Below are 13,681 nucleotides of genomic sequence, written 5' to 3'. Positions count from 1 at the left end.
TGGGGACCCCGTAAAGTTATTTATTTTGTTTTTAAAAATACTATTTAATAACCTGTTTCATCATGAGTTTATTGAAATAATAACAGAAGTTGTTTATACCCTTAGTCTTAAATAATCTACAACATTACCAGCCACTGCAGCTGTTAATTTGGGAGACGTTTAGGACATGTCGGGCACTGATGTGGTCCCTAACACATTATTGTTTTCATTAATCCTCAAATGAATAAAATGCTAGTCAAAAAAAGAACAAATGCATCACGATAAAAGTGATTTTGAATCGGCCATAGTGAGTGGATTCAACTGAGTTATGGAATTTTGTTGTTGTATATGGCTAAATCTTAAAATGCATAGAGATATACATTTGATGTTTGTTAATGAATTATATTCTCAACTTGTTGATCAGGATGGAGGAAGCCATTCCACTGTGACTGAATATTCTGAAGTTGGGATCTCCAGAACCAGAGAGCAACAGTCTCCGAAATCTACAGACGCTGCAATGGAGGTATGCATCGCTTGTGCTTTAAAGCTACAGTTTGTCTGACTTCAGCCAATTGTTCGAGTCTTGAAATATAGTACACCCAAGCCCAGCTTAGTGGGTGTGTGTCAGGTTTTACAATGATTGTGGGGACCCCGTAAAGTTATTTATTTTGTTTTTAAAAATACTATTTAATAACCTGTTTCATCATGAGTTTATTGAAATAATAACAGAAGTTGTATATACCCTTAGTCTTAAATAATCTACAACATTACCAGCCACTGCAGCTGTTAATTTGGGAGACGTTTAGGACATGTCGGGCACTGATGTGGTCCCTAACACATTATTGTTTTCATTAATCCTCAAATGAATAAAATGCTAGTCAAAAAAAGAACAAATGCATCACGATAAAAGTGATTTTGAATCGGCCATAGTGAGTGGATTCAACTGAGTTATGGAATTTTGTTGTTGTATATGGCTAAATCTTAAAATGCATAGAGATATACATTTGATGTTTGTTAATGAATTCTCAACTTGTTGATCAGGATGGAGGAAGCCATTCCACTGTGACTGAATATTTTGAGGTTGGGATCTCCAGAACCAGAGAGCAACAGTCTCCGAAATCTACAGACGCTGCAATGGAGGTATGCGTCGCTTGTGCTTTAAAGCTGCAGTTTATCTGACTTCAGCCAATTGTTCGAGACTTGAAATACAGTACAGCCCAGCCCAGCTTAGTGGGTGTGTGTCAGGTTTCACAATGTTTGTGGGGACCCCGTAAAGTTTTTTTTTTTTTTAAATACTATTTGATAACCTGTTTCATCATGAGTTTATTGAAATAATAACAGAAGTTGTATAAACTCTTAGTCTGAAATAATCTACAACATTACCATCCACTGCAGCTTTTTATTTGGGGGACTTTCAGTACTTCCTGGCTCTCCTGGGGTCCATTGCACACTATATTGTTAGCAAACAAAATGGATAAAATACATCAAGATAAAGCGACTTGGCATCAGCTATACTGAGACAGTCAAACTGATAAAATAAATGTTCTCATGGATTGCTAATGCTTAAAAATTGGTAGAAAATCTGTAGCAAGTACAGTGAGGTGCAGAAGTATTTGCACTCCTTGTGAGTTCACCCCTTAAGTAAATAGAGGATTAAAATGTCATTCATAGATGCATTTCCACTTATGGAGATATAGTTTAAAAAAATAAATTTAAAAAACGCAACTGGCATTGTATGATTTTTCTATAATTCAATTATAATTTACTGGGGTTCATAAGTATTTGCCCCCCCCCCCCCCCCCGAGAAAATCAGTGCTAATGTATAGTGCAGAAGCAATTACAGAGGCTAGATGCTTTCACATATGGAAACGGGGATTTTGGCCCATTCCTCCACACAAATCTTCTTTAGATCTGTTGGGTTTTGAGGCTGTCGTTGAGAAACAGTTTCAGCTCCATCCAAAAATTTTCTATTGGGTTTAGATATGGAGTCTGGCTTGGCCACTCCAGAACCTTGATGTGGTCTTTACCCAGCCACTCCTCGGTCAGCTTGGCTGTGAGCTTTGGATCATTGTCATGTTGGAAGGTCAGGTGGCGTGTGGGTGGTTTCTCATGGAGTTAACCTGGACTTTTTTTTTTCAAGGTAGACTGACAACTCTTTGAATGTCATTACTAAGGCTGTCCCAAACGACGAGCTGTCCATTTACCTCCATATTCACTTCAAGCCGGTAGATTTTTGTTTCCAGTACTGCTATCTTCTGGAGCAGTTTGTGGCAATCATCCATTGACAGGGGAGGCATGTTGCTGCTACTTAGCTTCCGTTAGCCGAATTCCTCAGTTCCAGTCGCGATAAGGCAGGCTTGTGTTCCAGTAAAGACAAAAAAGCACTCTAAAAAGGCTCAAAAATGCTCAAAAAGCCTTTGTTTAAATATAAACAAGATTAAAAGAAAATTGCAAGACTTGCTGAGTAATTTAGAGGTGATTAAAAATGATTAAAAAGATGATTGAAGCATGAGAAGCAGGAGCAAAGCAGAGAGATGTCTGCAGGGTAGCGAAGCAGCAGGAAGAAACAAACCCAAAAACATAGTAACCTTTGCTATGTTTGGAGGTCATTTAATGTTGTGAATCAACCGTTAAAGTTGATAAAATTGCTCCCGTTTTTGCATTAGTTCTCTTCTGTCTACTTTTGACATGTGAAAATTTTAAGATTGTTTCATCCTTTAAAGACGGACTCAAGTCAAGATTTTGCAGATTAAGGAGTATTTTAGATAAAAAGTTGCTTAGGTACGCTCGGAAGGTTTACTTCAACAGAGCCTTTCTGAAAAGTTTACTGCTCTAAAATGGCGGCTGTTTACGAACGCTACCGCGTCTGTCATTTCGCATGTAGTTCTATATGCATGGGTTATCTAGGCGTAGATTGTATGCTGTCGGTTACAGTCAGGAAATATTTAACCCGCCTAGCATCGCATTTGCTACAGCGTCTCAACAAAAACTCTTCCCTCTCCGTGTCTGACTTTTCTCGCGTCATTCAACCAACGTATCAACGAACATTCTCGTTGCAGAAACGGTGACCAAATCCGAACGGATGAAAAAAAAAAAAACGTAATGCACGAAAAATGTGCAGATTTTGAACGTAACGTACGGCTTACACATTTAAAAATCAGTGCTCACTTGTACAAATTACGACGAGACCGTACAACTTGACAGGTATGAAGAATTAAAGTGCACCGTCACAGTTAGGTTGTAGCACTCTGTAGCACGGGACGTCCAACTATCAGTGGTCAGGGCGAAACTATGTGCTTTAGCAAAATCATCTTCGATGGCTTTGCTTGCCATTTCATAAATGTTGGGGATTAGGTTGTTGGAGAAATATGTCCGCGAGGGAACAATATAACGCGGGTCAAGCGTGGCAAATAAATTAACGAAGCCCACTGTGTGTTTTCACTGGTGTCATCTTTGGGGTTGTCCTGCCCTGAGAAAGTGATATCTGTGTGAGAAAGTGATATCTGTGGGTGATGCCGGCTGAGGTGCCGGAGTCATGTCATAAAAGTGTTGCCATTAGCATGGGGAACAAGCGCTGAACAAAGCTTGCATTTTTTTTCTCTCAATAGTTTGTCTCCCTCCGCATTGTAGTCCACGGGGAAACCAAAATGTTGCCACACCGCAGATTTGAAAGACGCCGGTGCTTCCTCAAAATTCGGTCCCTCCACTCCTCCGCTCCCCATCGCTATTTGTTTTCTTTCTTGTTTCACTTACACTTCTCTCGTAAGCGCTCTCTGCATCTATTACACAGGTGCTTGACAGCGATCCGACATTTACTTGCGGGGCGGGAATTTCTCCACAGCGGTGCTTCATGTCACACACAGGCACACAGAGGCCGATCAATTCATTCCACAAGCGTTCAGAATACATTAATTGCAAAACCGAAAAGGCGCGGTTCATAAAGGCGTATTGAACCGTACTGGGCGAACCATACGGTTCGGCTTTGAACCGCAAACCGTTGCACCACTAGTGACTGCGCTTCAAGTGTTCGTTCATAGCCGATGTGCTACCATGGTATGTGAGCCCAGCTTAGCAAAGAGTACACACGGTGGCACCCTCCATATTTTCCTTGAAATAATTCCAGGCTCTGGCTATTCTGGTCCGGTTTTTGGGCTTTTTGCCACTTTCAGGTGTTACCAATTCTGCCCTTTTGGTAATTGGCGGTGTTTTTAACTCCTCGCCGTACTGACAAGTGAACCAGTGATTCACTTGGTTCGTTGTCGTCTGTTCGTCTGATTTCCTCCTCCGGAAGGCGGCGGCGTGCATAAAAACACCGAGAGGCGTCGGATAGCTCTTTAGATACTTTTATTGACCAAAACAAAAATGTGGGGGATGCAGCCACTCAACTCCGCGATACCCACAAACTTTTCCAACTCCCTCTCTCTCGCTCCCTCTCTCTCGCTCATCCACTTTCTTCCTATTTGCTCAATCTGACATTGGCGGTCACATTGAAATAACAGCGGCCCCCTTGGAGGTGCCAGTAACAACCGCTTGCATCGCGAGCGCCCGCCATTCTAAACTTTATCCGCATTTAAAAAAAATTTAACCCGTCATTACCCGTCGACGCAATTACGTCATCGATGACATCGACTAGTCGGGACGGCTCTAGTTATAACTATTGCTGATTCTCAGGGGTACAAATACTTATGAACCTCAATAAATTACAAATAAATTTAAAAAATTACACAATGTGAGTTCCGGATTTTTTTTAGATTGTCTGTATAAGTGGAAATGCATCTATGATTGAAATATCAGACCTCTACCTATTTTGTAAGTGGATGCAAATACTTCTGCTCCTCATTGTAAATATTGTCAACCTAAATCTCAACTTGTTGACAGGACGTACAGTTGAATGTAAGTGAATCTCCGGAATTTGAGATGTCAAGCACCACCGAGCATTCCTCTCTAGGACCTACGAAGTCAGAAGTGAAGGTACTTTTTGTTTTTCAATGTTGGATATATACCGTTTTTGATATTGGTGTGTAGACCTCTTTCCTCTGTGACAGTATTCAGCAATTCATGGTTTCTTTGTTCTTTAGAAATTGGATTCAAACCATTCTTTTCCCATGGACAAAAAAAACCTGCACAATATGGGTTTGGTTAACTACACTGATTCTGATGAATCCCAGGAGCTATCCATAAATCTTTACCAAAGTACTATCCCAAAGCTCAGGAGAACTAAATGTATGCAGGTCAACAGCACACTTAGCCGTTATCAGGTATGTATTAGGTAGAAGTGTGCAAAATTTCCGATTCTTAGATTATTCGCGATTCGGCCGTGGAAGATTCGAGAACGATTCACAAACATCCAAATTCCGATTATTGAAATATGCCAAGTAAAGCAGAAGTACGACACACTCAGCGCGCCGCGCGGTCTTCGGTACGCAATTAGGGACGGAGCGAGAGTAGCTAAACAACCTGCTTCTCATTACCCGGCCCCTCGGGTAACGCCAATGCTCAACTCACGGCTCTAGCTCAACTCATGCTACGAGATAAAAAAAAAAACAACAACATACCTGACTGCTGCCGAAAAGCTGCTACAAGCCACATTATGTTACGGTAGATATCATTTATATAGGACTAGATGCATTATAGCTTCGGTATCGTTACCAGCACATCTAAAAAAAAAAAACTAGATGCGGGCGTTAGTAACGGCCGCCATCTTAAAGCAGTACACTTCCCTGCAAGGCTGTTGTTGCGAACCTTCCAAGCGAACCTAATTAACTTTTTATCTAAAATACTCCTAAATCGGTAAAATATTGACTTGAATCTATCTTTAAAATAGTTTTAAAACTTTTACATGTTGAAAGTAGACAAAAGAGAAATTATGGAATAACAGGAGCAATTTTAACAACTTTAACGGTTGATTCACAACATTAAATTAATTGAAAGTAGTTTAAAGCTGCTGATATAGAATGGGGACTGGAGTTTTTTAATTTACTGTTATTTTTGTATATTTGTTTACTGCTATATGTTAACTTGATATTGAAACAGTAGTTTGGTTTAGCCTGAGAGGATTTTTGAACAATTTTGGAACTAATGTACAAAAGTAATTTAAAAAAAAAAAAAAAAGAGTGGGGTGCATCAATAATCGTTTTATAATCGAATCTGAGCCTCTGAATCGTAATCGAATCGTTAGGTGCCCAAAGATTCCCAGCTCTAGTATTGGGAATTGTGTTGAGTCTTTTCATTGGTCGTCTGCCTTCTTTCCTTTATAAGTTTTTTTTTTCTAGGTGGGAAATGAAATTGACGGTAATGGAGAGCTTCTTTACTCCACCTCAGAGGACAGTGGAGATGAATATATTCCAGGCACAAGTGAGGAATCAGATGAGAGTGAAGGTTTGCAATGTGTCGACTCTCTCGTTAAGAAGGATATCATCAAAGATTTGTTTCACCTTACAAATACCTCAAAAGCCTCCTCGATGCCATCTGTTATGCACGTTGATGGACCATCTCCTCAGCATATACCCAAACGTCAGTCCACCAAACGGAAACAAAAGTCACCCAAAAAAGGAAAAGGTAAGTTTCCTGAGATGTTTTTAATGTTGATTTCAATGTTTATTTCTCTAATTAACTTTTCAGATATACTGTATATATATTTTCATTTATTTTGGAAATGATATTGTGATGTGCTAGTACATTTACAGTGCTTGGGCTAGTTGACTGTGCACTACGCAACAGCCATATTTAGAACAGCGTGTCATGGACTAAATGACTTGACTAATTTGAAACAAATTTAATGATGAATGTTTGTTTTTGTAAAGGTCGACAACCGGTTAAAAAGAAGCCATGGAAGAAAGAGGTCTTGGCTGTTGAGAAGCATATGATGTCATTCATCACTACCTGCCGTGTTCCACGGAAGAGCGACTGCGATGACTGCCTTAAAAAGGAACAAGTAGCACTCAAAAACAGGCATTGGTCAGCAGTAAAATTTTACATTAAAAACAAGATCACAGATCTCAAAAGGAGAGTTTAGGGGGATGTAGGGGTTATATATGGTGACCCTTTTTATATTGCTATTTGTGCTTTGTGACCATCTCTACAGACCTCCGTGAAGTTGCCCCATCAGATGAAAATTTATATAAAAATGATGGCAATAGTTTGTGCGTTTTTTTTTTTTTTTGTGTCCTGCTATTGTTGCAATATTTCTCTTATAGGTTTGAGGTCAATCAACCTCCCATTTTGATTTAAAAAATGGTGTCAATTGTTTGTGCTGTAAAAAATTGTCGTTTGTGCTGCGATCGTTTTATAGATATTGAGATATTAATTTCGAGTGAAGACGTCATAACTCCCATGGCTGACGGAGCTTATCAACTCTCAATAACAGAGGGCTGTCCAAACAACTAGCACGAACGTATCAGGAACGAATGGCACTTCTGGTCCATTTTGCGGTTAATGAGGAGCTGAGGGTGACGTCATCACTCGTAATTCAAATCTCAAGCCCCCCCATTCACTACAAAATGGACCCGAATTCGTTTCTGCTCGTTATTGACACCCTCGTTATTGAGACTTGATACGCTCCGTGAGCCATGGGAGTTATGACATCCTCACTGGAAATTAATATCTAAATATATATAAAATGATACCAGCATAAACAACATTTTTTACAGCACAAATGATTGACATTTTCATATAAATTTGCGACTGATGGGGTGGAGGGACTTCACGGAGGTCTGTACAGATGGTCACAAAGCACATATAGCAATACACGAAGTGTCGTCCTTTTTTTTAACTTCTGTGTCATCCTTTTGAAGTTGTGCTGTGGCAATTGGGGTTCTTGCTTTTGCCAGTTTGCAATCGCGCTTTAGAAATTGGGGATCGTGTTGTGGCAGGTTGCATTCGTGCTTTTCTTTTGCAAAGTGTTTGGTCTTTTGCATTTTGCCTCACACCTCTCGGCCATGGTAGATATACACAAACTTAACTATCAATGGCATAACTGTTTGCACTTGTTTCGTCTGTTTTGAAGCGATACAGCAGTTAAGAGAGAATAAAGACGATGACTTACCTTGTGCATGTTGCACTTCACTGTTACTGGCTAAAACTTTTCGAACTATAACCCCCCCCTTCGACTTGCGGTTTACGGTCAAGTGTTGCCTATCTATGGATTTTTAGAACCTAAAGTGCACTCCTGCGGCTAAAAGTCGAGTGCAGCCTATGTAAACAACCAATTATTTGTAAATATTGCTGATTGTTTGAACCCCAAACTTTTGAACCGTAGTGTACAGTCTGAAATTCCAGTAAATTTTTATCCAACATAAGGTAGAATTTAAACTGTAAATGTATCGTAATTAATGCAGTGATATACAATGATCCCTCGTTTTTCGTGGTTAAAGGGGATCCCCCATTATAATCGAAATCGGCGAAGTAGATGTGTAGCTTATTTACATTAAAAAAAAAAAAAAATCTTTTTTGTGTGTGTTCAATGCTTTTACTCAGATTTAGCATTGGAAAGAGTATAGTTTACTATAACAGTATAATTCTTTAAATTCTTCATTGACTGAGTCCTCTCAAATCAACTTGCTGTTTAGCAAGCAAATATCAGCGATGGACTGAGGGCGCAATGTAGCGAGGGATCACTGTAGTTCTTATATGGCTATGCAGTGATTTATTTGAGCAATGCTAGAACAACCTGTGCAAAGTTACTACAGAAATTGAATATCAGAAGTCCAAGACAAAGAATAACTTAATGCCAAGAGGAAAAAAAAAAAGTTTTAAGGCACATTCCATTAAAATATTATGTGTCAGTTTTGACACATCAATGGTCACTGAAGAAAATGCACATATAAAAAAAAACTTAATACTACCTGGTCAATTAGTAGTTTTACGGCATGTTCTTCGGGTGACATAGAGTGGTTCCACAAAGTCACAATGATCTGACATTTGTGTGGGTGGTGTGCATTATTACCGTCCCCAGAAGTAGGCATGATCTGACGTTTTTCTAACTGGTACCCAGAAAGGGAGAAAAACAGATGGTGCGCATAGTTACTGACCCCAGAAGAAGGTATGATCTGACGTTTGTGTAAGCGGTACCAAGAAGAGAGGAAAAAGCGGTCAGTGTGTAAAGTTACTGACCCCAGAAGTAAGTATGATCTGAGGTTTGTGTAAGCGGTACCCAGGAAGGGATAAAAAACAGGTATTGTGTATCGTTATTGACCCCATAAGTGACGAAAACGAAAAAATGTCCCCATAAGTCGGTCTGTAGTCAGGTCGATGCCTCTATACTTTGTCTAAATGGAAATTTAAAGTGATTTTTGCATTGTACAATTTTCGAGGATGCTCCCTGATTTTTTTCAGCTCTCTACGACATTCAGAAAGGGTGGTCCCCATAATGCACGGTCTTGTCAGGTGTCCCTACAATGACAGAAAAACAAGGCTGTGTGCGTGCGTGCGTGCGTGCGTGCGTGCGTGCGTGCGTGCGTGCGCGCGCGCGCGTGCGTGTGTGTGTATCATCTAACATATATCTCATCTAACATAAAAAGGGTTTGGAAGATATCTCTTTGTGAGGTGAGGAATTGTACCCATCATCTTATCAAAAGTATACACAGGTACATGCAATTAACCTTCTCGAACACACACATCTACAGTATATGAAAATTGAAAAGATTGATAGTGAAGAAAAAAAACTCAAATATAACATTGAAAAAAAATGTCCTGAAAAAAATATTGACAATAACCTAGTCCAATTCAATTTTTCAGGCATGCGACTTAAGAAAGTTTGCTCTTGAACAGGACACGGAGCTACGTCAGACAGCCCACTCGCCACTCTTCCGCCATTTGCGCGCTGCTGTCACTCACCGAGACGCCGGCTCATCCGAGTAAAACAACGGCAAACCCGGCTCATGCTGTTCCTTGAGTTGATGAAATAATGCATAAGCTTGCGCAAAATTTAGTTTTCGATTCTTTAATCACGCTTCAAAGTTGCTCGCTCAATCCTACGGGCCATCGCTTACGACGTCGCCTCCATCTCCTTAGGTGGCGCCACCCTCGACAATTTATTAAAAATGTTAACATTACGTCCGTCCTTCTTGACCCTACAACGGCTCTTGGGATATGTAGTCTTTGTGGTGCTTTCGGTTTTGAAAATGGACAAGAAATGATGGAAATATGGACATAAACACATGGTCCATGCAGCGTTTTAATGCTTATTTATGAGTGCACTAAAACTCAAATGACATTATCTCCCGTTTTACTTGACTTGAAGTCAAAAGTGACGTGGACCTAAACTTCCGCACTTTCAAATGAGACCAGGCAGTTGCACATGTGTGACATATCGACAGCGTGACGAGGCTTCAAAGATGATATGGGTAAAGTGTCGCAACTGACACATTCGGTGTTAAAGGGTTAAAGTGCCTGTGACACGATAAAAAAAAAAAAATCTTAAATAGCATTATTATTCATTCAATCATTTATTTTCCATGCCGCTTATCCTCACAAGGGTCGCGGAGGTGCTGGAGCCTATTCCAGCGAACTACGAGCAGTAGGCAGGGTACACCCTGAATTGGTTGCCAGCCAATCGCAGGGCACACTGATAAAAACAACCAACCACGCGCACTCTCATACCTATGGACAATTGAGAGTGCTTAATAAGCCTACCAAGCATGCTTTTGGGATGTGGGAGGAAACCGGAGTCCCTGGAGAAAACACACACAGGCACGGGGAGAACATGCAAAATCCACACAGAAAGGCCAGAGCCCGGGATTGATCCCTGGATCTCAGAACTGTGAGGCGGATGTGCTTACCACTTGGCCACTGTGCATAATTACTGGAATCAAAATGTTTCATATTTTTTAATATTTTGAGACAATTTGACTTTATACAACAATTTGGCAAAGCATAGATGACGAGAAATGAGTTTTTTTAATCTGCAGTTTAGCCACTCCTGTCATTATAGCGCTCTAGCGCCTCCAGCTGGGTGGTGACGTCAGCAGACGATTTCAGCTGATTTAGAACTCCGCCCATTGAGGGAGAGGAGTTTTTAGAATTAGGAAAATGCGACAGAGAGAAGCAAAATGTCATCATTTTTTTAAATCTCTCTCTATTCCAATATTTTTACAGGATATTCTTTTTATTTACGTATTTTTCCCCAATTGCAAAAAAAATTGTATGGTCATGACAAATAACAGCCTTGTGTTGAATGGAATATTAAATAATAAAAATGCATTTATTCAGTACGGCAGGGCTAAACTACTGCATTTTCGTCAAAACTGCCAACTTCTTAAAACTCCCGAACAGTATTTTATGCCACCGTAGTCCGGCTTTTATCATTTCCCTGTCCCGGCTTCGGAGACTACGGTAAGAGCGTCAACAAAACAGGAGGCGTGACAGCTAGGCAACATGCTAACCTGAGCCGAGCGGCACTTCCAAGTCTCTTTCTCGCCTTTCGAAAAGGAAAAATCACACAAAATTACCCCGACTCGTGTCACACAAGGCAGCGGGGGTGATTGTCTTCACTGATCGACCAGCCCCCGGCTCGTCGTTCTGCTGAGGCCCCGGCAGGCTGGCAGTGCTCGTTTCCGGGGACGCAGAGGGGAATGAACGCCAAACCGGCCGATGTCAGCGCGCGTGGCTGCCTGATGCCAAGCCGAGGATAGCTTCATAGGCGGGCTTGCGAAGAGGACCAAAGGGGGGTGGAAGTCTGGACACAAACTAGAACTGCAGATGAGAGAGCCTGGCTGCCGCGTGGCATGCGACGAGCCACTGGTCGTCGGCCGAGTGGCCTTCTGGGTGGACAGGGAGCATTGTCACCCACAAAATGCAAGCCGCCTCCTTATTAAAACGTGTGCCGTGATCCCAGTGTTTCACATTAATCTCATTTTCGTAGTGCGGGATTCAAAAAATTGAATAAATATATTGATCGCTTACACACACATGCAAGCTGTCCTTTTCATTCGGGAGCATAAAATACCGTATGATATATGAAATAAACATGCTTTTTTTTTGTGTCACAGGCACTTGAAGTTAAAACAATACAATTAAGATGAATAAAAATAATACTTGCACAAATCTTAACACTCACCTCGATTTATGTGGGACAGCCAGGGCTTGAACTCCATTTCTGTTCATGTTGGGTCCCAGCTAGATTGCCTGTGTTTGCTTTCATTTCTCCTTCCCTGGACTTAGTTGGTCTTCCTGAGCTGAGTCTCAAGCTGTGATCTTGAATCATTCTTTGAAGACGTTATCCATAACGTTAGCCATAGCCATTTGGTTATTTCTACTCCTCATTTCACTAGCCTGAGGCAAATGCGCTACTAGGACGCGCCGATTCGGGCCAGAGACACGCCATAAAGAACTTCGACGTTATGTCCAATGTCCATATTAAGGTTGTTTTCAAAGGCTCAAACACCAGAATTACATTTCTTAAATTGAAAGAACTTTATGTGGATTTTTTTTTTCATGATTTCCAACTCCGCGGAGTCCGCGCCGACGTCAGGCGCAAGTTTACAATAGGAGAACCGATGTGATTTTCAAAATAAAGCGTGTAAAGAAACAATTTGTATTTGACGTGCTCTTTCAGATGACTAATGGCAAATACTGCGTAATTAATTAGCTACAGAATATATATATATATATATATATATATATATATATATATATATATATATATATATATAAATTTAGACGTCTTGTTGAATTACCCAAATTATAAATTAGAATGTATCTTTAAATGTATATATATATATTTTTTTTATCTCATTTGCAAGGCGTGGCGGTGCGCCACAATCTTTTTTGTGTAGGGGAAACCCTGGTGTTCATTCACATTTAATTGTGATTCTTTGTGTTTTTCTTCAGGTTGAACAGTCAGCAGATGACTAAGAACAAGGTTTGATCAATACGTTAAGAAGGTCGAGTCATTCCAAATGTTCATTGAGCCCATTTGGCCTCCTTCAGATTTAGTTGGGTCCTACGTACTGTCCGACGACCTCAAGAGCACCGGGTGTCGACGCTACGGGCAAGAGCGGCCACGCTCACCTAATTTGAGGAGGTTCGCTCGCTGGCGTCGGGTGTTTTGCTGCGACGCCGCTACTGGCAGGTGGAGTTCAAGGAGGGGTCTACGATGCTCCCACCAAAATGCTGGCATTTTTTTTTTTCTGACATGCATTGAAATATGTTTGTCACGAGTAAACAATTCAATCCATTTGGACTGGGAGGGGCTGACCAAAAGGATTGGACTTCCACCACCGTCAATGGCAGCCAATGAGTTCAATCAGGAGCCTTTGAAAGTTTAACTTATGTTTTTCACAAATTAAAAAGAAAAATGTCATACGTACACTTGAAATTGTTTTGCCTATTTTGATTAAACATGGATCGTTTTCACATCTTCATGTAAAAAAGAGGATCAAATGTTTTGTACGAGAACAGTAAAACCCTAACCTGAAGTAAAAGATCGGAAATCACCAAACAATCCACCAAAACCTGAAAAAAAAAATACAATGGAAATGTTTCATCCACTAAACTAGTAGTCCTAATGGTAAAGAAAAATCTAGAGTTCGATTGCACTTCACGTGGGAGGAGGCCCAAAATAGGGCCTGATCACAGCAGGAGGGCAATTTCAAAGATGATGATGATGCTTTACATTCACCTGGACAGATGTCCATGTTATTTTTATGACATACAAGAACAAAGTCATAATATCATAATCACAATGAAAAAAACGCTACTCTGA

General features: G+C 40.6%; 2 protein-coding genes across 2 annotated transcripts in view; both read left to right on the top strand.

Moving 5' to 3' along the window:
• Positions 1–12,954, top strand: part of LOC130920792 (NACHT, LRR and PYD domains-containing protein 12-like) — a 53,706-nt gene extending 40,752 nt beyond the window's left edge. The window contains exon 9 of the mRNA XM_057844254.1: positions 12,808–12,954. Within this exon, the coding sequence (XP_057700237.1) occupies positions 12,808–12,844 (37 nt within the window). The 3' untranslated portion in view covers positions 12,845–12,954. The remainder of the gene's footprint in view (positions 1–12,807) is intronic.
• Positions 482–7,625, top strand: LOC130920824 (uncharacterized). Its single transcript, XM_057844299.1, has 6 exons — positions 482–502; positions 1,021–1,119; positions 4,858–4,950; positions 5,058–5,237; positions 6,252–6,537; positions 6,783–7,625. The coding sequence occupies exons 1-6, from the start codon at positions 497–499 to the stop codon at positions 6,992–6,994; spliced, it is 876 nt and encodes a 291-aa protein (XP_057700282.1). The 5' UTR covers positions 482–496; the 3' UTR covers positions 6,995–7,625.
• Positions 12,955–13,681: the final 727 nt, after the last annotated feature.

Source organism: Corythoichthys intestinalis, chromosome 1 (assembly GCF_030265065.1).
Source record: "Corythoichthys intestinalis isolate RoL2023-P3 chromosome 1, ASM3026506v1, whole genome shotgun sequence".
NCBI classification, from domain to species: Eukaryota; Metazoa; Chordata; class Actinopteri; order Syngnathiformes; family Syngnathidae; genus Corythoichthys; species Corythoichthys intestinalis.
The sequence above is the reverse complement of the archived record's forward strand: the minus strand, read 5'-3'. Positions and strand labels throughout refer to the sequence as shown.

Excerpts from the sequence above, each read along its gene's own strand:
- LOC130920824 (XM_057844299.1), top strand. Across the intron at positions 4,951-5,057 it reads CTACGAAGTCAGAAGTGAAG|AAATTGGATTCAAACCATTC; the intron begins GTACTTTTTGTT and ends TTTGTTCTTTAG. Across the intron at positions 5,238-6,251 it reads GCACACTTAGCCGTTATCAG|GTGGGAAATGAAATTGACGG; the intron begins GTATGTATTAGG and ends TTTTTTTTCTAG.